This window comes from Panthera uncia, chromosome F1 (genome assembly GCF_023721935.1).
Source record: "Panthera uncia isolate 11264 chromosome F1, Puncia_PCG_1.0, whole genome shotgun sequence".
In the NCBI taxonomy this organism is placed as follows: domain Eukaryota; kingdom Metazoa; phylum Chordata; class Mammalia; order Carnivora; family Felidae; genus Panthera; species Panthera uncia.
In genome coordinates, this window is record NC_064813.1 from 20,603,560 (window position 1) to 20,628,215 (window position 24,656).

The 24,656-nt window shown below is 36.4% G+C and overlaps 1 protein-coding gene across 2 annotated transcripts in view; it reads left to right on the plus strand.

Annotated features, from left to right (window-relative positions):
* The window catches only part of TDRD5 (tudor domain containing 5), a 95,746-nt gene extending 71,373 nt beyond the window's left edge, over positions 1 to 24,373 (plus strand). Inside the window, exons 14-18 of one of the 2 annotated variants that reach the window (XM_049634053.1) lie at positions 89 to 250; positions 12,410 to 12,592; positions 13,360 to 13,503; positions 16,121 to 16,331; positions 23,806 to 24,373. In XM_049634053.1, the coding sequence (XP_049490010.1) occupies positions 89 to 250; positions 12,410 to 12,592; positions 13,360 to 13,503; positions 16,121 to 16,331; positions 23,806 to 24,050 (945 nt within the window). In that variant the 3' untranslated portion in view covers positions 24,051 to 24,373. The remainder of the gene's footprint in view (positions 1 to 88; positions 251 to 12,409; positions 12,593 to 13,359; positions 13,504 to 16,120; positions 16,332 to 23,805) is intronic. The other variant, XM_049634054.1, reaches the window with a different exon arrangement.
* Positions 24,374 to 24,656: the final 283 nt, after the last annotated feature.

Genomic DNA, 24,656 nt, shown 5'->3' on the forward strand with positions numbered 1-24,656 from the left:
TAGAAAATAATTTCTAAAATAATTATTTTAGAAAATAATTTCTAAAATAATTATTTTAGAAAATAATTCCTTCTTTCATATTTACAAGCAGGATATTAATGATGAAAAGGCTTTCAGTCACCTTAAATCTGAGTTAAAGGAGCCATTAAAGGATTCTGAACTCAGTTCTTTGAAAACCCAAGATAAGAGCTGTGGAGAAGATCCCAAGTGGTCCTTCCCGGAGCTGAAGGATCTGAAGGAAGAAAATGAGGTAGGAGAAGGAAGGAGTTTTTTGAAAATGTGATTAATATAATTAATTCACAAGTGAAGGGGATTGGAATAAAATAGCTCTTTACATTCTGCTTTCAGTGCCATCAGAGCACCTTTCACAGATGAATTACATTTTCTCTACAACTGTCACCAACACCAAAGTTGAAGCAACATAGTCTTGATCACAAAAAAGGAAAGGCATTATCTGGCTTTGATGTGTTAGTTTCTATCTTGTTGCTTCGGATGGTCTTCAAGAATTGTGTAGTGATTAGAAACTAGTATTGAGAAACAATATTGGGAAAACCCAAGAGGAAAAGTGTTGACAGCATTATTGGAGGATGTATTGTATTTTGATTTTCCTATGTTTTAAAATGTTTATTTTCAGAGGCAGAGAGAGAGAGAGAGAACGTGTGTACTAGAGAGAGCGAAGGAGAGGCAGAGAGAAAGGGGGTGAGAGAACCCCAAGCAGGTTCCATGCTATCAGCACAGACCCTGATGCAGGTCCATTCCCACAAATCATGAGATCATGACCTTATTTGAAATCAAGGGTGGGATGCTCAACCAATTGAGACACCCAGGCACCCCTTATTTTTATTTTAATCAAATGTTTATGTACACCTACCTTAGAGTGACCTATAATCCCTTCCTCTACATTTTGTATTTCACAGAGCAACCATTTCATCTCTTTTAGCTGCTGCTTTTGGAATTTACTTCTATTTCTTTCATTAAATAACATGCTTATGTTGTTATTTACTGAATTTTCTGTGTTATGTCCCTCTATGAATGATGAGGGTTTACTTCTCTTTAATCCCTTCACCTCACCACATACACACACACACACACACACACATATCCTTTCTGCCCCCTCCCCCTCCATCTTACTAATGTTGTTAAACCTTTTTTTTTTTTAATGTTTATTTATTTTTGAGAGAGAGAGTGTGAGTGGGGGAGGAGCAGAGAGAGAGGGAGACACAGAATCCGAAGCAGGCTCCAGGCTCTGAGCTGTCAGCACAGAGCCTGTCGTGGGGCCAGGCTCGAACTCACGAACCGCGAGATCATGACCTGAGCTGAAGTCGGACACTTAACGACTGAGCCACCCAGGCGCCCCTTACTAATCTTGTTATATACCACGCTTTCCATTAGATCAGTATTTACATTATTATGACTGTGAATGCTATTGACAGTCAAGTAGTATGCTGTAGCAACTTTTCCTTTCCAGAATGACTTTTTATTTTCTCTAGTGTTAGGATTTCTTTCTTTTTAAATCAACGTAGAGTAAAATTGACTTTCTTCTGGTGTATTGTCCTATAAACTTTAATATATGTATCATTTTGTGTAACTGTCATTATAATCAGGATGCAAGATGGTTCAATCACCGGACAAACCTCCCTGGTGCTATCCCTTTATAATCAGTCTTCCCACATCCTCACCTCTTAGCAACCGTTGATTTGTTTTCCGTCACTATGTGAGTTTTCCATTTCTAAGGTGTCATGTAAGTGGAATCATAGACTAACTTTTTGAGACTGGTGTCTTCAGTTTAGCATGGTACCTTTGGGATTTATCCAGATTGTTACATATATCAATAGTTTGTTCCTTTTGATGGATGAGTAGTAGTTTATTGAATGGATATACCATAATTTGTGTATCCTCACTCATTGAAAAATATTTGGGTTGTTTCAGTTTTGAGTAATTATGAATAGAGCCTCTATAAATATTTGTGTACAGATTTCTTTATAAACGTAATCAGGAGTAATATAAGTGTATGCCAAACTGTTCTTATCTGGAGAGCACTAGATATTATTAATAATTTTTATTTTTAGCTATTCAAATATGTAGTAGCATCACAGTGTGAATTTGCATTTCCCTAATGACTTGTTGAACATCCTTCCATGTGCTTACTTGCCATCTATAATACATAGTTCTTGGTGAAATGTCCAAGTGTTTTGCCCATTTTTTGGTTGGGTCATTTTTTTTCTTTAAATATTCTGAATACAAGTGCTTTGTCAGATACGTGATTTTCAAATATATTCTACTTGTAGCATATCATATATTGTCTTAATAGTGTCTTTTATATGGCAAAAGTTTTTAATTTTGAGAAATTCCAGTTTATCAGTATTTTTCTTCTATGTACAGTGTTTTCTGTATCAAGACATCTTGAGATAATTTTAGTGTAAGGTATGAGTATTGGGTCAATATTAATTTTGTTATGTATGGATGTCCAGTTGTTTTAGTATCATTTGAAAAGACAGTGCTTTCTCCATTGATGAATAGCCTTTATAGACTTGGCAAAAATCAGTTGTCTACATTTGTGTGTCTATTTCTGGACTCTGTGTTCTGCTCCATTGATCTACCTGTCTCTTCAATAATACCACACACTGTCTTGATTACTGTAGCTTTATAATACCTCTTAAAGTCAGGTAGTAGGATTCCTCCTCCTTTATTCTTTTTCAAACTTGTTTTTATTTATTTATTATTTATTATTTTTATTTTTTTAATGTTTGTTTATTTTAGAGAGAGACAGAGAGCAGGCAGGGGAGGGGCAGAGAGAGAGGGAGACACAGAATCTGAAGCAGCATCCAGGCTCTGAGCTGTCAGCACAGAGCCTGAAAGTGGCTCGAACCCACAAACCATGAGATCGTGACCTGAGCTGAAGTCGGCCACTTAACCGACTGAGCCACCCAGGTGTCCCTCAAACTTGTTTTTAATATTCACCTTCCTTTTACTTTTCATGTAAATTTTAGAATCAGTTAATATCTGAGATTTTGATTGGAATTACGTTAGATCTATAGATAAGTTTAAGGAGAATTAACATCTTTAATCTGTGAACACAACATATTTCTCTCTGTAGGTTTTCTTTTATACCTTTGTCAGGGTGTTACAATTTCAGTATACAAGACATCTTTTATTAGCTTTATACCTAAATATTTCACTTGTTTTGGGAGCAATTGTGATACCTTTTTGTTTCCATATTTTCATTGCTAATAAATACAAGTTGAGTTTTGTATTTTGACCTTAATCCTATGAATTAGCTAAACTAGGAGGTGCTTTATGGATTTCCTTTGAGATTTTCTACAAAGATGATAATGTCTGAATTGGGACAATTTTATTTCTTCTTTTCCAATCTGTATGTCTTTATCTTTCTTCCTGTCTTATTAATAATTATACTGGCTAGGATTTTGAATATGATGTTGAACAAGAGTTGTGGGAGAGGACATCTTGTTGTCCTGCTGAATGGTTTTATCATGAATACATGGGTGTGAATTTTGTTAAATGGTTTTTCTGTACGTATTGATGTGATCATGTTGTTTTCTCCTTTTGATCAAATATTGCAGAAGACTGGAATTCTTGGGATAAATCCGACTTGATCATGGTGTATTATTCTATTTATATTGCTTGATTCCATTTGCTAATATTTAGTGTTTTATGTCTGTTTTCATGAAAGATACTGGTCTGTAGTTTTCTTGTACAGTCTGCCTGTTTTTTTTTTTTTTTTATGTTTTTTTCAACATATGAAATTTATTGTCAAATTGGTTTCCATATAACACCCAGTGCCAGTGCTCATCCCAAAAGGTGCCCTCCTCAATACCCATCACCCACCCTCCCCTCCCTTTGCCTGGTTTTAGTACCTGAGTACTGCTGGCTTCATAAAATAGATTTGGAAGTGTTCTTTTTCTTTTCTATTTTCTGGAAAAGATTATATAAAATTAGTTTTATTTCTTTTTTATTTTTAATTGACATTTTGTGGTAACTGAAGATTCTTGTGCAATTATAAGAAATAATACAGAGAGATCTTCTGTAATCTTTGCCCATTTTCTCCAATGGTCACATTTTAAAAAATTGTAGTAAGTATTGGGGCGCCTGGGTGGCGCAGTCGGTTAAGCGTCCGACTTCAGCCAGGTCACGATCTCGCGGTCCGTGAGTTCGAGCCCCGCGTCAGGCTCTGGGCTGATGGCTCGGAGCCTGGAGCCGGTTTCCGATTCTGTGTCTCCCTCTCTCTCTGCCCCTCCCCCATTCATGCTCTGTCTCTCTCTGTCCCAAAAATAAATAAAAAACGTTGAAAAAAAAAAATTTAAAAAATTAAAAAAAAAAATTTAAAAAAAAATTGTAGTAAGTATTGCAACTGGGATATCGACATTGATAAAATCTGCCTATCTTATTCAAATTTCTCCAGTTTTAATTGTGTGTGTGTGTGTGTGTGTGTGTGTGTGTATAGTTTTATATAGTGTTAGTACATGTGTGGGTTCGTGTATCCAGCAACACAGTCAAGATACTGAGCACTTCCGGGGGCACCTGGGTGGCTCAGTCAGTTAGCGTGACTTCAGCTCAGGTCATGATCTCATAGTCTGTGATTTCGAGCCCTGCTTCAGGCTCTGTGCTGACAGCTTGGAGCCTGGAGTCTGTTTCAGATTCTGTGTCTCACTCTCTCTTTGCTCCTCCCCTGCTCATGCTCTGTCTCTCTGTGTCTCAAAAATAAATAAAAACATTAAAAAAATTTTTTTTCTAAAGATACTGAACACTTCCATCCTCATGAGGATTGTATTGTCCTATTACAACCACACTCATCCTCTCTCCATAATCCTTAACCCCTGGCAACCACTAACTATTTCTACCTTTTAAAATTTTTTTTGTCATTTTAAAAATGCTGTATAAATGAAATCATATAGTTGGCATTTTTTGCTCAGTATAACTTATCTGAGTTGTTGCACAAATTGTTCTTTTCCTTTTTTTTGCTGAGTAGCGTTCCATGTACATGTACATGTCACGGTGTTTCACCATTAGCCCTTTGAAGAATATTTGGGATGTTTGGAGGTTTAGCTATTGGAAAGCTGTGATGAACGTTTGTATACAGGTTGTTGGGTGAACGTAAGTCCTCTGGAATAAATATTCAGGAGCGAAATTGCTAGGTTGTGAGGTAATTACATGTTTGGTTTGATAAGAAACAGTCATCCTGTTCTCCAGAGAGGCTGTACTACTTTATATTACCTCCAGCCAAGTATTGAGTAATCCAGTTTCTCTACATCCTTATTGGCATTTGGTGTTGTCACTATTTTTTAGCCCTTTTGTTAGGTATACGGTACTTTTATTGGTATTTCCCTAATGGCATATTTGGCCTCTGTGTATCATCCTTGGTGAAATGTCTTTTTCCCATTTTCTAATTGTTTTTTTTTTTTTTTTTGATGTTTTTACTCTTGAATTATGAGAGTTCTTTATATTCTGGATCCCACTCCTTTATTAGATATTTGGTTTGCTAATATTTTCTCCCAGTTTGTATCCTTTGTCCTCTTTACATGGGCTTTTGCAGAGAAAACATTTTTTAATTTTGATGTAGTCTATTTTAACACATTTTCTTTTTTTAATTTTCATTTTTTAAGTTTTTAATTTTAATTCTAATATAGTTGATAATAAAGTGTTATATTAGTTTCAAGTGTACAATATAGTGATTCAAAGTTCTATACATACTCTGGGCCCATCATGGTAAGTGTACATTTTAATCCCTACCACCCACTTCCCCTCTGGTAACTATCAGTTCGTTCTCTGTAGTTAAAAGTCTGTTTCTTGGTTTGTCTTTCTCTCTCCTTTTTTATTTTTTCCTTTGCTCATTTGTTTTGTTTCTTAAATTCCACACATGAGTGACAGGTTGTATGGTATTTGTCTTTCTCTGACTGGCTTATTTTGCTTACATTATACTGTCTAGCTCCATCCATGTGGTTGTAAATGGCAAGATATCATTCTTTTTTATGACTGAATAATATTGTTTATATATATGTATATGTATACACACATATATATAACAGACACCACTCTTTACACACCATACACACACACCACCTCTTTATCCATTCATTTATTGATACACACTTGGGCTGCTTCCATAATTTGGCTCTTATAATTAATGCTGCAATAAATATACAGGTGCATGTATCCCTTTGAATGAGTGTTTTTGGGTAAATACCCAGTAGTGCAATTACTGGATCATAGGGTAGTTCCATTTTTAACTTTTGAGGAACCTACATACCATATTCCAGAGTGGCTGTACCAGTTTGCATTCCTACTTACAGTGCACAAAGATTCTCCTTTTTCCATATACTCTCCAACACTTGTTTTTTGTGTTTTTGATTTTAGTCATTCTGACAGGTGTGAGGTGATAGCTCATTGTGGTTTTGATTTGCATTTCTCTGATGATGAATAATGTTGAGCATCTTTTCATGTGTCTCTTGGCCATCTCTGTGTCATCTTTGGAGAAATGTCTGTTCATGTCTTTTAGCCATTTTTAACTTGGATTATTTTTGGGGTGTTGAGTTGTATAAGTTCTTTGTATATTTTGGATGCTAACCCTTCATCAGAGATGTCATTTGCAGATATCTTCTCCCGTTCAGTAGGTGATCTCTTAGTTTTGTTGATTGTTTCCTTTGCTGTGTAGGAGCTTTTTATTTCACTATAGTCCGAATAGTTGATTTTTGCTTCTGTTTACTTTGTCTTAGGAGACAATATCTAGAAAAAATTTGTTATGTCCACTGTCAGAGAAATTGCTGTCTGTGCTCTATTCTAGAATTTTTATAGTTTCAGGTCTCACATTTAGGTCTTTAATCCATTTTGAATTTATCTTTGTGTTGGGCATAGGCCAGTGGTTTAGTTTCATTCTTTTGCATGTAGCTGTCCAGTTTTTCCAATACCATTTGTTGAAGAGACTTTTTCCCCATTGCATATTCTTTCCTCCTTTGTTGAAGATGAATTGGCCATATAAATATGTAGGTTTATTTCTGGGCTTCCTGTTCTATTCCATTGCTTTATATGCCTATTTTTGTGCCAGTACCATACTGTTTAGATTACCATAGCTTTGTAGTATGACTTGGAATTGGATTGTGATTTTTCCACCTTTATTTTTCTTTATCAGATTTTTTTTCAATGTTTATTTTTGAGAGAGAGAAAGAGAGAGAAAGGGAGGGAGGGAGGGAGAGGGGCAGAGAGGGAGACAGAATCAAAAGCAGGCTCCAGGCTCTGAACTGTCAGCCCAGAGCCGGTCATGCGGCTTGAACTCATGAACTGTGAGATGGTGACCTGAGCCAAAGTCAGACATGCAGTTGACTGAACCATCAGATTTTCTTTTGATGGATTGTGATTTTGATGTGAAGACTGAAGACTCTCTGACTAGCTTATAAATCTATTCACTTAATTTTTGTATAAAACATGAAGTTTAGGCCAAGGCTTTTATTTATATTTATATATATAAATGATTATTTTTGAGAGGGAGAGAGCACAAGTGGGGGAGGGGCAGAGAGCGAGGGGTGCAGAGGATCTGAAGTGGGCTCTGCACTGACAGCTAAGAGCCCGATGTGGGGCTTGAACTCATGAACTGTGAGATCATGACCTAAGACAGAGTTGGACACTCAACTGACTGACCTGCCCAGGCACCCCAGTCAAGGCTTTATTATTATTACTATTATTATTGTGCCTGTTGATACCCACTTGTTCTAACAACATTTGATTAAAAGACTACTTTTCTCCATTAAATTGTTTATGCACCTTTGTAAAAAAAGTCAGTTGAGCATATTTGCATTGGTTTATTTCCGGGTTCTCTGTTCTGTTTCATTGATCCATGTGTCTCTCCCTCGACCAATACTACCTGATTACTGTAGCTATATAGTATGCTTTAATATCTGTGATTCTTCTCACATTATTTTTCTTTGTCGAGATTATTTTAGCTATTTGAGGGTTTGTACCTTTCCAGGATCATTTTAGTATAAGTTGTCTACTTCAACAAAATACCTTGTTGGAATTTTGGTAGGAATTACATTACACTTACTCATCAGTGGGGGACAGTTGACCTCTTTACTATGTTGAGCCTTATAATATACAAACATGTTTCTACATTTATCTAGATCTTCTTTGAATCTTTACATCAACATTTTGTAATTTTCAATGTATAGGTCCTGTACATGCTTTAAGTATGACCTATTTATTTCATATTATTTGGAATGATTGTAAATGGTGTTGTGTTTAAATTTTAGTTTTGTATGCTCATTGCTGGCATATAGAAATGCATTTGATCTTTCTATACCAATCTTGTATTCTGTGACATTGCTCAGATTTTTTGTAGATTCCTTGGCATTTTTTTACATAAACAACTGTGTCATCTGCAAATAGGTTTTGTTTCTTCCTTTCTGATCTGCATGCCTTTTATTTCCTAGCACTATGTTGAATAGGAGTGGTGAGAGACAAACTTGCCTGATTCCTAATTTTGGGGAGAAAAGCATTAAATATAATTTTAGTTGTTTTTTTTAAGATTTTCTTTTTTTTTTTAATCAAGTTGAGAAATTCCCCTCTATTCCTATTTTTCTGGGAGTTTTTCTCAAAAGTGTGTGCTGAATTTTATCAAATGCTTTTTCATTGATTGTTACCATATTTTTCTTCTTTAGATTGTTCATATAGTGGATTACACTGTTTGAGTTTCACATGTTAAACTAGCTTGGCATACCTATAATAATAGCACCTGGTCATGGTATATAATTCTTTTATATATTGTTATATTTGGTTTGCTAATGTTTTATTGAGGATTTTGCATCTCAGTTCATGACAGATACTAGTCTGTAGTTGGTTTTTGTTTTTGTTTTTTGTACTATCATGTATGGTTGTAGTATCAGGGTTGTAGTATCAGTATACTATTTTCATAAAAGGAGTTGAAAAGAAATGTTGCCTTTTATTTCCTGGAAGAGATTATGTAAAAATTGGATCCTTTTTTGTGGGTGGGTGGAGGTTAGATCTTTACATGGTTTGTAGATTACTTCAGTAAAACTGTCTGGCCTGGAGATTTCTTTTTCAGAAGAATTTAATTCATTGCTTTAATAGATAAAAGATTATTAAAGGTGACTTTCATTTTGGGTTAGTTTTAGTGTTTTGGGTTAGTATTTTGTGTTTTTTGAGGAATTGGTTCATTTAATTTAAATTGTCGATTCTATGTGTCTACATAGAATTGTTAATAGTATTCCTTTATTATCCTGCAGCAGTGATGCCCTCTTGCATTCCTGATCCTGGAAATTTGTGTCTTTTATTTTTTTGTCAGTTTTACTAGAGGTTTATCAATTTTAGTGAATTTTTTCCAAATAATCAGCTTTTGGTGTCATTGATTTTATCTGTTTTTCTGTTTTCAAGTTCATTTTTGTTGTTCAGTGTTCAATGTTGTTCATTGCTCTTTTTGCTTTCTTTGGGTTTATTTTCATTTCTTCTTCTACTTTCTTAAGATGGAAACCTAGAGGGGTGCCTGGGTGGCTCAGTTGGTTAAGCGTCTGACTTTGGCTCAGGTCATGATCTCACGGTCTGTGGGTTCAATCTCCATGTCGGGCTCTGTGCTGACTGCTTGGAGCCTGAAGCCTGCTTTAAATTCTGTGTCTCCCTCCCTCTCTGCCCGTCTCCTGCTCATGCTCTCTCTCACTATCTCAAAAATAAATAAACATTAAAAAAAATTTTTTTTAAAGATGGAAACCTAGATTATTGATTTGAGACTTTTTTCTTCTAATGTAAGCATTTCATGCTATGACCTTCTAAACACCACTTTAACTACATCTCACAAGTTTGAATCTATTATATTTTCATTCATTTCAAATATTTGGTGATATCTTTTGAGCTGTCATCTTTGACTCATTATATGACCCATAATTGTTATATGGGGCGTGTAACAGTGGGTCATATACATATGGATTGTTTAGAAGTGTGTTGTTTAGTTTCCAAGTGTTTAGACATTTTCCTGTTATCTTTCTCTTACTTGTTTACAGTTTAATTCTCTAATCTGAGACTTACATTGTATCATTTCAGTTTTTTAAATTTGTGAATGTTTGTTGACACAGGATGTGACCTACCTTGGTGAATGTTCCATGTGCCTTTCAAGAGACTGTATATTCTCCTTTGTTGAGTGGAGTGTTCTATAAAGGTCAATTATATCTAATTGATTGGTGGTATTATTTACTTCTGTATCCTTGCTGACTACTAGTTTACTGATTACTGAAAAGGATGTTGAAGTCATCAACTATAATCTTGGATTATAGCCATTTCTCCTTTTTTCTTATTTTTCCTTATGTATTTTAAAGCTTTATTGTCAGGTGCTATCTAGTTAGGATTGGTATGTTTTCTTGGTGAACTGACCCTTTTATCATTATGAAATGTCTTTCTTTGTTCATAGTTACTTTCTTTGCACTGATGCCCACATTGTCTAGTATCAGGATAGCCACTCTAGCTTTATTTTTTTATTCTTGATGTAGTAGATCTTTTTTCATCCTTTTACCTCTAACTTAACCTACCTATATCATTATATTTGAAGTGTTTCTTGAGACAGCATGAAGCTTGGACATTTTTTAATCCATTCTAATTATCTGAATTTTAATTAATATGTTTTAACATTTTACATTTAATATCATTATCAGTATGTTTTGATGATAGGTCTGCCATTTTATTATGTTTCTGTTTGCTCCTTCTGCCTTTCATGTTTTTGCTTTTTCTTCCTTCTTTTAGTAGTATTCTTTTTCAGTATTTTTTTATTTAGTACTTTTTTAGTAGTCCATTTTAGTTTATTATGTTTTTATTATATCTACTTATGTAGTGTTTTTACTAGTTACTCTAGGAATTACAATATACATCTTTGACTTTTCACAATAGACATAATCCATATTTACCACTTCAAGTGGAATATAGATATCTTAGCCACCATGTAGGTGTTTTACCCCTTCCCATGTCCTTTATGCTATGTTTACGTAGAACAACTACAGATGTTGAGAATTTATAATGCTAAATTTTTTTGCTTTACACCTTCAAACATATAGATGATTTAGGAGAAAAATAGTCCATTGTACTTACTCAGGTACTTATCATTTCTGTTATTCTTTATTTCTGATACTCCAATTGTCCTTCTGGTATCCCCTCCTTTCTATCCAAGGAACTTCCTTTAGAAATACCTTTAGAGTATGTCTGCTGACAAAGAATTTTTTTAGTTTTCTTCATTCAGAATGTATTTCATCTTCATTCTTGAAAGATATTTTTGCTGGATGTGGAATTCTGGATTACTAGTTCCTTTCTTTCAGACCCCTTTAAAGATTTCATTCCACTTCCTTCTGGCTTTAATAATTTGTGATGAAAAATCTGCAGTATTGAAATTGTTGTTCCTTTATAATTATCATTTTCTTTTGGCTACATTTTAGATGGTTTCTTTGTCTTTAGTTTTTAGCAGATAGATTATAATCTATCTAGACATGAATTTCTGTGGGTTTATCCTGTTTACTAAGCTTTTTGACTTTGTAAGTTTATGTCTTTCATCAAATTTGTGAAGTTTTCAGACATTTCCTCAAATAATTTTCTGCACTGCACTCTTCCCTTTTCTCATTCTGGGACTCCCATGAAACAAATGTTAAACCTTTGGTATTGTCCCCAAGGCTCTGTTTGCTTTTGTTTTCCCAGTTTTTTCTCTTTGTTGTTTACATTAGATCTGTCTTCAAGTTCATGCATTGTTTACTTGCATTGTTTACTCTCATCTCTGTCCTGCTATTGAAAACAGAGCTAGGGGGTCTTGATATTCAGGATAAAAACCTTCACTTAATTCCCCTGTTTTTATTATGCTTGCCTTACCCTCAGTTTTATCCCCCAAGAAGACCCTCTGGTTTTCCAGTGGGAAAAAAAAGTATAGTTTCTTGGGTTTGTGAAATAGGGGAGGGTCTCTGAAGAGCTAACTGCTTTTTACACAGACTTTCAACCAGTGCTTTTGTTTTCATTCCCACTTTACATTCTCACTTCCAAAAACCTTGTAGTAGCAATTCCTGAGGGTTTATAGTATCTGTAGTATAAATCTGGGTTGCTTCTCAGTTTTTCCTGCCTATAAGCTCAGGATTCTAGTTTCTCAGGACTGCTTAGTAAGTTGTCACTTGTCTGTTTTCCTGTATCTATAATTGTAGGTGGTGTTTTCTCCTCTTTTCTCTTTATGAGTTTATACCTAAATCTGTTTATTTTGGTGATGTTTCAGAAGAGAGACAGTAATAAATTATGTATTTATAAATTATGGCAAACTGCCATCTTTACCTGGAGTCGGAAAAAAAAATTGTAAACCTAAATTTTAAAATGTACTCATATAGCAACTGTAAATTAAAGTTTTTCTTTTACTTTGTCTTCTGATACATTCTAGGATGAGATCCCCACTGGAATGCCATGCCTAGAATCAGTGACTATTGGTGATGATGTTTGGGATGAGAACTGGCTACCTTTGCAGGCTAAAATGGGAAAAGGGGGTGATGCTGCCTCCCACTTATTTACCTCAAGCCTTGGTGGAAAGAAGCCTTATCCGTCATGTGAGGAAATGCCGCAGAAGGTTAGATCCCTGGGAAGACAGAAAGCTTATCATTACTGAAAAACGGAAATGTAAATTTCCTCAAGAAATCTATACACTCGGGTATTCAGAAGCATCTGTCAGATGATAATTCCCAAGAATTCATTTTTTTCCCTCAAGATGGCAGTGGTCGGGAAGAGGACAAGTTGGAACATGGAAGAGTAAATCATGGGCTTATTGTCCCATCTGTCCTTTCAACTATTATGATTTTTGTTTTATCACTGGGAACCTTTGGCCTTAGGATCTATAAATAAACTGTTTTCCCTAATTTTATTTTTATTGTATTAGCCTTGTAATATAATCTCTGAATCTCTGCATTGAGAATATTAGCTAATATTAGGCCTAACTATATACTTAAAATTTATTTCCCACTGGTTATTAGAAGAAATATCTATAGTTAAATTGCTCCTTATTATTTGTGCTGTTTAAAATACTAGATGATCATGAAAAATCATCTGGCCATGAAAAACAGTATTGAAGAAAATAATACAAACCAGAGTTGTATTTGTTTCTATGAGAGCTGTGTTCTAAGGAATTCAAGGTATTGGGTGTGGACCAATAAAATAAGGGGGGAAAGTCACACTGATACAGAAACTTAATAAACACTTTTTCTTGTTTAATTGACTTTGCCTCTTTGCCTTTCCCTTGCCCAAGTTATTCTCTGTTTGGATCATGTACTCATATAGCAACTATAAATTAAAGCACTCTAAAACGTATCTTAGTTTATTGTAGCATTTTTTTCTCTATAGGATTGGTGCTTTTCTAAACCCAAAGATACATGGGATGATTCATGGCAGCCTTCAGGCCTTGTGAATGGAATGAAAGTAGAAGCTCAAAAGCAAGAGGGACTGAGTGCTCAGGAGAAAAACACTGGCACAACCAGAATTCAAAAGGTAAATGTCTAATGAATGTTACTGTGACAGATTCTTATGGGGAAGTACTTTCATTTTTAGAAAGTAAAATTCTGGTTAATGATCCCACTCTGAGCATTTGGTGGAATACATATACACAAAATGTATGTTGATTTAAAATTAATTTCAGTCAATTTAATGTATTTATCTCTTCAGAAGAAAATCCTAAGCCTAGAATTGAAAGATTGATTAAACCTCTATGTTAGAGAAATAGAAAACAGATATTTTCATATAATTTAGCCATAAGGAATGTTTATAGCAATAAATGCGTACATAAAAAAGAACAGTGACACACAACTTAACTTTATACCTTTGGGAACTAAAACAAACAAACCAAAAACAGCAATGAAAAAAACAAACTAAGACCAAAGTTAGCAGAAGGCATGAAATAATAAAAATTAGAGTAAAAATCTATGAAATAGAGAACAGAAAAAAATCAATGAAATTAAGAGCTAGATTTTTGAAGCTATAAACAAAATTTGCAAACCTTCAGCTAGACTAATAAAAAAAGGAATACTCAAATATCAAAATAAAAGAAGAAACATCAAATTTGATGCCAAAGAAATAAAAAATGATCTTACTACAATTATATACAAACTGAATAACCTGGAAGAAATGGATAAATTCCTACAAACATAACAACCTACCAACACTGAATCACGAAGAATAGAAAACTGAATAAATAGGTCAATAACAAGTAAGACTGAATTAGTAACCAAACCCCACCCCTCTCCCCAAAAAAGGATCAGATAACTTCACTGGTGAATTCTACCAAACACTTAAAGAATTGACCTTCTCAGTCTTTCTCAAACTATATCTATATCTATCATAATCATCCTCGTGAGTGTGAAATTGTATGTTATTGTGGTTTGGGGCTATGCTTTTGATTGCATATGTTAATCATGAACATGTTTCTTGAAAGTCTGTCATTAATCTCTAGTTCCATGAGGTATATTTCTAGATAATTATGATGGAGTCAGTCATTAATAACTAGAGAGAGCTGAATTTGGCAGAACAGTGCTTCTCAAACTATAATGTGCCTACAGATGCCCGGAGAATCTTGTAAAAATGTGGGTTCTTACTGGGCGGCATTGGGACAGGGACACAGGTTGTGCATATCTAACACAAGCTCCCGGTTGATGCTGCTACTGCTGGTTGGCGAACCACACTTTGAACAGCAAGGCTGGACAGCACTCTTTGGAGAAGGAATCTTGATTGTCGCTAAGTGCTTAAGTTGACTGAAGGTACTTGGTCTCAGAGTACCATACAGATTTAGAAAGGATTCATCCATGGGTTTGGGGTTGTTGTTTTTTTCAGCATGAGAAGCTATCACAGTGCATCTTAAATACGTTTTAACAGTGCATCTTTCTTCAAAAATCACACTTAGGAAAGAAAAAGAATATAGCTTTAAAAACTTGTTTCTGATTTTGATTTTTGTTAAACTTGTAAAAATAGGCAGCAGACGTGTGGGTGCCTGGGTGGCTCAGTTGGCTGAGTGCCCTACTCTTTATTTCGGCTCAGGTCATGATCTCACGGTTTATGAATTTGAGCCCCATATCAGGCTCCGTGCTACCCGCGAGGAGCCCATTTGGGATTCATTCTTTCTCTCTCTCTCTCTCTGCCCCTCCCCCACTTGCATGTGCATGCTCTCTCTCTCTCAAAACAAACTTAAAAAAAGGCGGCAGGGCATAATGTAAAAATCACTTGGTCTGAGTGGTCTGCAGCTTAGGGTTTAGCCTTATCACAACTTAATGCCAGTTAACATTGAAGAAGATAAGTGCTAAGTTACATAGATTGTATCTACTTCAGCAATGACGGTATAGTAGGGTACAGGATCTCATGGTTAAAATTTGACACTCCATTCACTGAAGCCCAAATTTAGTCTCCATATGGGATGTTCATCTCTTTCTCTCAAATCCTAGTTCTTAATGCTCCATTTTGTCTCTTCTGAGGAGGCTTCCTTTAACTACTTTATGTTCTATGCAGGTAATGCCTCCATTCGTGGCTCGCTGCAGCACATACGCTATTTCCTAACTGAGGACTGTGAGTTTAGGGACAGTGATCCTATCTTACTAGGAGGTGGGCAGGTGGGGCATAGAGAACATGGACTGGGCTGAGTTCTGGTCTCTGCTTTGTCTCCTACTTGTTGACCTTGGATAACTTAGCCTCTTGTGAAAAGCATTATGCTAAGTTAAAGGACCCACAGTAAGGAAGACCTAACACCTAAGCTAGTGCCTTGTACTGTGGTTTAAAGGAAGAAGCACGTGCAAGTAACTTCACGCTGTGCCTGACAGTGTGCCTGCCGTGTGCACTTTCTCATTTCCTGCCACTCTTCCTTAGCTCTGTGTGGCAGCAGACAGTACCATGTTTGCTTATAACATGTGTTCAGTAAATGCTTCATGGATTGAATTGATGGTCACTAAGTTAGAAAAGGACTTGTTTCTTCTGGAGAGTATCTAGGTTCTTAAAAGTGAGTCATTTATTAATTATGATATGAAAAATATTTGTCTTGTATATAAGGATCCAAAACAGGGTTAATTCTTCCTGTTATACTAACAATTACCTTTCATGCTTTTGCCCTACTTTTCCCATACTGCAGCAGCCAAGCTCAGAGAGTTCTTCAGACTCTTCCACATTGCCCAAATTGGAAGAGTTCTACATCTCTCTTATCCAGTCACAGCAGTCAGCAGAAGGGAGCCAGTTTGAGCCCAGCAGCACTCAGACTCAGGCAAAGCAAACCCAGCTACCCCCAGCAGCCTTCAGCGCAACCCCTACGGGATTGGATTCCCCAGAAAAACACTCTGGTTCAGGTAGGTTTACATACAATTGACAGATAACGGTGGTTTGTCATTTATCTTTTCCAGAACATAACTTGAAAAATTGCTGACTTTAGCATTTGTCTCAAGTCCTTACGTTATTCTGGGCTCAATTGTTCCCTTTTATTTTTCCACTCCTTTTTTTTTTTTTTTCCTTTTCTTTTGCAGTTTGGTTGGGGGAGTCAGTTTTACAGACAGTGAAATTTGCCACTTTTGACGTGTACAGTTCTGTGAGTTTTGACATATGTATCCAGTCTTGTAACCACCACCACCACCATCATGATATAGAGCAATTCCACCAGTTCCTCGCGTCCGTCTGTTGGTCTGCAGTCATTCACTCCCCTTGCTTGCTGGTTCCTGACATGTTACTTTCCTTTTTCTAGAATTTCATAGAAAGAGAGTCATACAGTGTATAGTTTTTAAGTCTGAACTTTTTCACTTAGGATGTTTTAGAGATTCATTTATATTGTTGCCAAGGTCAGAAGTTCGTTCTGATTTACTGCTAAGTAGTACCCCATTGTATGGATATGGCATAATTTGTTCATTACATGAGAGACATCTGCGTTGTTTCCGGATTTGGGCCATTATGAAAAAAGCTGTGAACGTTCCCATACAGCTCTTTGTGTACGCATACTCAGTACACGCCAAGGAGTAGAATTGCTGGCTCCCATGATCATTACATGATTAACTTCTTAAGAACTGCCAAAATGTTTTCCAAAGTGGCTGTACCATTCTTTATTCACACCAGTAATATATGAAAGTTCCAATTGCTCCATCTCCTTGCCAACACATGATATTATCAGTCTTAAAATTTTGCCATTCTAGTGCGTGTGTAATGGTATCTTGTGGTTTTAATTTGTATTTCCCTCTTTGCCAGTGATGTTGACCGTCTTTTCGTGTGCTTACATGCAATCTGTATATCTTCTTTAGTGAATTGCACATTCAAATATTTGTTCATTTTTATTAAATTATCATCTTTTCATTGATGTGTAAAAATTATACTTGACACAAAAGCTTTTTTCAGATATATATATATGTGTGTGTGTATATGTATATATACATCACAAATATTTTCAAGTGTGTGATTTCCTTAACAGCATCTTTGGAAGAGCAAAAGTTTTCATTTTGATGAAGTCTGATTGATTTTTTTCTTAGTGTAAAGGTTGACCTTTTTGTGTCCTGTTCAGAAATCTTTTTTAACCCAAGTAACTGATTTTCTCTTTTTCATATGAAAGTTCTCTAGTTTTAGGCCTTACAATTAGATCTGTGATCCAACTTGTTAATTTTTGAGTTACTATTTGTATTGTTATTCTTATTATTATTATGGTGCGATATAAGGATTAATGTTTATTTTGACTGCATATAAATATTCACTTTTAGCACCAGTTCTTGAAAAGGCTGTCCTTTCTGGGGCACCTGGGATACTCAACAGTTAAGCATCTGACTCTTGATTTCAGCTCAGGTCATGACCTCATGATTCATGGGTTTGAGCTCCCACATTGGGCTCTGAGCTGAGCCTGCTTGGGATTCTCTCTCTCTCTCCCTCTCTCTCTGCCCCTCCCTGGCTGTCTGTCTGTCTGTCTCTCAAAATAAATAAATAAACTTTAAAAAGAAAAGGCTGTCATTTCACTTTTAAACTGCGTTAATATCTTTGTCAAAAGTCAGCAGGCTGTATATGTGAGGGTCTATTTCTAGACTTCTATTATGTTTTAGTAGTCTGTATATCTTTATACCATTGCCTTGATTAGTGTGGCTTTATAAGTCATGAAATCATACAGTTTTGTTCTTTATCAGATTGTTTTGGCTATTTTAGGTCATTTTCCACATGAATTTTATTTATTACTTTTAAATATTTATTTTGATAGACAGAGAACGTGCGTGCGCGCAAGTTGGGGAGGGGCAGAGAGAAGGAGACAGAATTGCAGGCAGGCTCTGCACTGTCAGCACAGAGCTCAATGCAGGACTTGAACCCATGAACCATGAGATCATGACCTGAGTCGAAATCAAGAGTGGGACACTTAACTGACTGAGCCACCCAGGAGCCCCTTCCATATGAATTTTAGGATTAATGTAAATTTACACAAAGCTTGCTAAAGTTTTTATTGAGATTTTTTTTTTCATATGTTATAATATTAGTTTCAGGTGTACAATATAGTTATTCACCACTTGCATACGTCATCTGGTGCTCATCACAAGTACACTCTTTACCCTCCATCACTTTGCAGGTAGGTACCTTCTCCCATTCAGGGAGGTTTTAGGTTTTTGATTGTTTCCTTTGCTGTGTAGAAGCTTTTTGTTTTGATGAAGTCCCAATAGTTTATTTTTGCTTTTGTTTCCCTTGCCTCTGGAGACTTATCTAGAGCTATGACTGATGTCAAAGAGCTTACTGCATGTGTTCTTCTCCAGGATTTTAAGGTTTCAGGTCTCATATTTAGGTCTTTCATCCATTTTGAATTTATTTTTGTGTATGATGTAAGAGAGTGGTCCAGTTTCATTGTTTTGCATGTTGCTGTCCAGTTTTTCCAACACCATTTGTTGAAGAGTCTGTCTTTGACCAATGATAAGATTCTTTCCTGCTTTGTTGAAGATTAATTGACCATATAATTGTGGGTTCATTTCTGGGTTTTCTGTTCTGTTGATATATGTGTCTATTTTTGTACCAGGACCATACTGTTTTGATTATAGCAGCTTTGTAGTATAATTTGAAGCCCCAAATTGTGATGTCTTCAGCTCTGCTTTTCTTTTTCAGGATTGCTTTGGCTATTTGGGATCTTTTAGTGTTTCCATACAAATATTAGGATTGTTTGTTACAGCTTTTTGAAAAATGCTCTTGGTATTTTGATAGGGATTGCATTAAGTGTGTGGATTGCTTAGGGTAGTATAGACATTTTAACAATGTTTGTTCTTCCAGTCCATGAGCAAAGAATGTTTTTCCATTTCTTTGTATCCTAGTTTCTTCATAAGTGTTGTATAGTTTTCAGAGTACAGATCTTTTACCTCTTTTGTTAGGTTTATTCCCAGGTATCTTGATTTCTTTTTCTGCTGCTTCATTATTGGTGTCTAGAAATGCAACAGATTTCTGCACATTCATTTTATATCCTGTGACTTTGCTGAATTCATGTATTCTAGCAATTTTTTTTGGTGGAGTCTTGAGTTTTCTATATAGGGTATCACGTCACCTGCAAATAGAGAAAATTTGACTTCTTTGCTGATTTGGATGCCTTTTTATTTCTTTCTGTTGTCTTATTGCTGAGGCAAAGACTTCCAGTACTGTGTTAAATAGTAAAAGTGAGAATGGACTACCTGGTCTTGTTCTTGGATGTAGAGGGAAAGCTTTCAGTTTTTCCCCATTGAAGTTGATACTAGCTGTGGGTCTTTTGTATATGTGTTTTATGTTGAGGTATGTTCCATCTATCTCTACTTTGTTGAGGGTTTTTATCAAGAATGAATGCTGTATTTTGTCAAATGCGTTTTCTGCATCTATTGACAGGATCATATAGTTCTTATCCTTTCTTTTATTAATGTGATATATCACATTGGTTGATTTGCAAATATTGAACCAGCCCTGTAGCCCAGGAATAAATCCCACTTGATTGTGGTGAATAATTCTTTTAATGTATACTGTTGGATTGAATTTTCTAGTATCTTGTAGAGAATTTTTGCATCCAGTTTCACCAGGAGTATTGGCCTGTAATTTAGTGGGGTCTTTGTCTGGTTTTGGAATCAAGGTAATGATTCATAGAATGAGTTTGGACATTTTCCTTCCTTTCCTGTTTATTTGGAACAGTTTGAGAAGAATAAGTGTTAACTCTTCTTTAAATGTGTGGTAGCATTCTCCTGGGAAGCCATTTGGCCCTGGACCTTTGTTTGTTGGGAGACTTTTTTTTTAATTTTTAAAAAATGTGTATTTATTTTTGAGAGAGAGACACAGAGCATGAGACGGAGAGGGGCAGAGAGAGCAGGAGACACAGAACTCGAAGCAGGCTCCAGGTTCTGTGCTGTCAGCGCTGAGACCAACATGGGCTCGAACTCATGAACTGGGAGATCATGACCTGAGCTGAAGTCAAGGCTTAACAGACTGAGCCACCCAGGCCCCCTGTTTGTTGGGAAAGATTTGATTACTGATTCAGTTTCTTTGCTGGTTATGGGTCTGTTCAAATTTCCTATTTCTTCCTCTTTCAGTTTGGGTAGTGTGTGAGTTTCTAGGAAAGCAAAGCAGCCATAAATAATACACAAACGAATGAACATAGCTGTTTTCCAATAAAACTTTATTAAAAACCAGGTGGTAGGCAGGCTGGATTTGGCCCACAGACTGTCGTTTATCAACACCTTTGTAGGTCCAGGTTTCTGTCCAGCATTATTTTCTTTTTTGCTTGAAGAACTTACATATCTTGTGGTGCTGGTCTGCTACTGATGTCTTTTCTCAGTTCTTTCACATTAGGCAAAGCCTTTATTTTTATTTCATTTCATTTCATTTCATTTCTTTAAGTTTTTTTTCTGGATATAAAGTCATAGGTTGGTAAATTTGTCACTGCATTAAAAGATGTCACTTTGCTTGTCACTCTGATGTCAGGTCTGTTGTCATTTTTGTGTTTGTTCCTTTGTAATGTGTTATTTTCTCTGGATGCTTTTAAGATTTTCTCCCACATCACTGATTTTCAACAATCTGATTATAAGGTGGCTTGGTGTAGTTCTCTTTGTATTTCTTCTGCATAGAGTTCATTGAGCTCTTGGATCTCCAAGTTTATAATTGCCATTAAATCTGGAAAAAATTCAATCATTATTCTTCAAATGTGTTTTTCTGTCACTCCCCCCCCCCTTTTTTTTTTAACTCCAGTTTTACACATTATATACAATAGGTCACTTTTTCTACACCTACTGGTATACTTCTTTTCCCTAGTCTTTGGATGGTTTCTATTACTGTCTCTTAATGGTGCTCACCTTTTCTTGTTCAGTGATTAATATATTCTTTTCCCATCCAGTATATTTTTCATCTCAGAAATTGTATTTTTCATCTCTACCAGTTTGGTTTGGGTCTTTTTAAATCTTTTTTTTTTTTTTTTTTTTCCCTCCTTATACATTTTTTTTTTTCTTCCTTTTTGTACACCTGGAGTACCCTTTTTTAAAAAAAAATTTTTTTTAATGTTTATTTGTTTTTGAGAGAGAGAGAGAGAGAGAGAGAGAGAGAGAGAGAGGGGCAGACAGAGCACGAGCAGGGGAGGAGCAGAGAGAGAGGGAGACACAGAATCTGAAACAGGCTCCAGGCTGTGAGCTGTCAGCACAGCCCGACGCAGGGCTTGAACTCACAAACCGTGAGATCGTGACCTGAGCCGAAGCTGAACGCTCAACCGACTGAGCCACCCAGGTGCCCCTATACCTGGAGTACTCTTAGAAAAGCTATTTTAATACCCTTTCCTTGTGATTCTGGCATGTGTACCATTTCTGTCATTTGTGTCATTGCTGAATTGGCTTCTACCTGTTGCTTTTTCTCCTGAGAACAAGTCCTATTTTTCTCTCTTCTGTGCACATCTGGTAACTTTTTATTATATGGCAGACACTGAATTTTACATTATTGACTGGGCCTCTTTTTCTTTTCCCTCCCCTCCCCTTCTCTCCTTCTTTTCTCCTTCCTTCTCTGTGTGTATCTCTCTCTCTCTCTTTCTCTATCCACCCATCCACCAATTGGTTGGGGGGGATTGGGGAAGATGCAGTTTAATCACCTGAAATTGGTTTTATCATTTTTGCATTTCTTTTAGGTTTCATTAGGCTGGCCTAGAAAAGTCTTTAGTCTGTTGGCCCTGCTATTTAGGCAGTACCATTCTGAGGGTAGAGATAGGACTAGATGTTCCATATGTTAGGATTTCTTTACACTCTGTCTGGTGGGAACACGACCTACTTTGCCCAGAAGCTACAATGATTGTTCTGCCTGTTCCTTTCAGGATGGTTTTCTCCTTGGCCTCATGGTCTCCTCACGTGCCTGAGCCAGATCACTAGCCAGCCTAAGACTCAAAGGGACCTCTCTGCAGATTTCCATCTGCTTCTTCTCTGGTACTTTCCTCCCACAAATTCTAGGCAGCTTGGCCTCCATGAGTTCTAAACCCTGTCTTTTCAGCCCAGTAAGATCTCCAGGCTCAGTTTGGATTCTCCCTTCTTGTACTGAAGCCAGGAAATCATCTTAGCAGTGAGCTGAGGCCCTTGCAAAGCTCACTTCATTTGTTTCCCTTCTCTCAGGGATTACTATCTTGCATGCTTGCTGTTCAGTGTATAAAAGCTGTTGTTTCATACATTTTGTCCAGTTTTCCAGTTGTTTAAGGCAGAAGAGACTGTTTTTCAATTCCTGTTGAATTAACCTTATGTCCGGAAGCAGAAGTTTCACTACTCTTTATCCCTTTTAAAATCTGAACTCACCAAAACTTTGTGTAAAACCACTTGTTTTTATTTGAATGCACCAGCTCTTTTCCCCTCTCGTGGGCATTAATTACAACTTTTTGATCAGAGTTTTACTCTCAAATTTTTGAACGTAATTCACCACAAATGTACGGAACATATGCCACATGCTGCTATGTTATATGCTAAAAATGCAAAGATGAATAAAGTACTGATTATGCCTGCGTTTTCTCTAGATTTACTGAAATATGTGTTTTTAAGATCTAGGGCAATGCTTTACAAAATGTAATCATACCGGTGGCAGTTTGGGAAGTGTTTGTGATGATGGACATTGTTTAGCTCACCTAGATTTTTTTTTTAAACTAAAGCAGAGCTTTCTTGAAGGAAGCAGTGTGTTTGCTTAGATGCTGGCATCAGAGCGCCTTCTCTCATTGTAAGCAGGCGGTAAACGGGTGCGCTGGCCTGGAGTAGACGCGTGAGAATGCCTGGCATCCCTTCCTGCTGTTCAGAACTTTTGGCATTGGAGTTCCCAGCGAATTTATTTCATTTAAAAGGTTCTTTCTTCATAGTTGAAACTAATTCCTAAGGAATTTGTTTTATGGCTGATAACTGGTTTTTGGAACTTCTTACAAACATCTTGGTCAATTTTGTTTTTACATTGGCACAGTCTCAAATTGGAGCCACTTTGGCAATAGAAAACACCCGTGGGATACACTTGTGTTCATTGCAGGATGGAAATAGGGGAGCTTAAGGGCTCCTCCCTGGAGTTGGAATCATATCCAACTTATTTTTATCGTGTCCTAGAAAGAAAATTTCCCTTCCTGTTCATATGTACGTTTCCCCCCTCTCTTTCCCTCTCCTCATTCTGACAAGGATTTACTTCATCTCAGTGCATGACTCTCCACCCTCATTTCTTTTCCATTTGTTGACTGGTTTCCCAGGCTCATCTCTGATCGTAACAGAAGGTGTCACCATGTAACAGAAGTTGATTGTAATACACGTTAATAAAGAACTAGAATGGGAGAGAGAAGGCAGAGTATGAGAACCCCTTGAGAAGACTTGTGTTTTCTTTCTTTTTCAGTGGAGAGCTCTCCAGAGCGCCTGAAGAATGATTTTTCTAGTAGCCATGCTATTACAGTGTTCAAAGACAAGAGTCACGGAGCCATGGACCAGCTGTCTTTGATTTTGTCTCCTGAGCACCAGATCTCCCAGAAGCTCTACATTCCCCGGAGTACAGCCACTGCCGCCTTAGGAGCTGCTGCGCGGCTGGCCACATCCAGGAGCCTCCTACATTGGTACCCCAGTGTGAAAAGGATGGAAACTTGAGGGAGGAAGTCGAGGAGAAAACAATAAGCCAGGTGCTTTAGGGCTTGGTGATTTCCCAAGGCCAAAATAAGGCGGTATTGAGACAAAACGGTATTTTGATAGTTGATGCTTATGTCTTTCTGTGTGATTGTATGTTAGCTGTGTTATGCTAACAGTCCACTTTGTTGTGTAAGTATTGATATTTAATGTTTTAATTTTTATTAAGTGTTTCTTCCCTATAGTTTTGTTCACCTCAGTTTAATGTAGTGTAAAGGAATTCGTGTGTGTGTTTCTATAAATGTCTTTCTTGGACATAACATGACTGATAAATGAAAACTGGAAAACTGATGTCTTGTGATCCATATTTAGTAAGACAAAAATGATCTCTGATTCTTCAGAAAAAGGATGTCTGAATTGTAAGGCTGCTTTTTTTTTTCTCTCATTTGAAATTTTCTAGATCATGGAGATAATGCAGAGCTCCACTTCTTACCATTATCATTTCTTTAAAATGCTAGGCTCGGTGAGAAAATCCATATCCTGAGGCTTTGGTCGTGAAAGAACTTTCACATTAAAAAAAATTAAGCTGTCTTTCAGTACAGGCAGTTTCTTGAAGACTCATAATGCAAT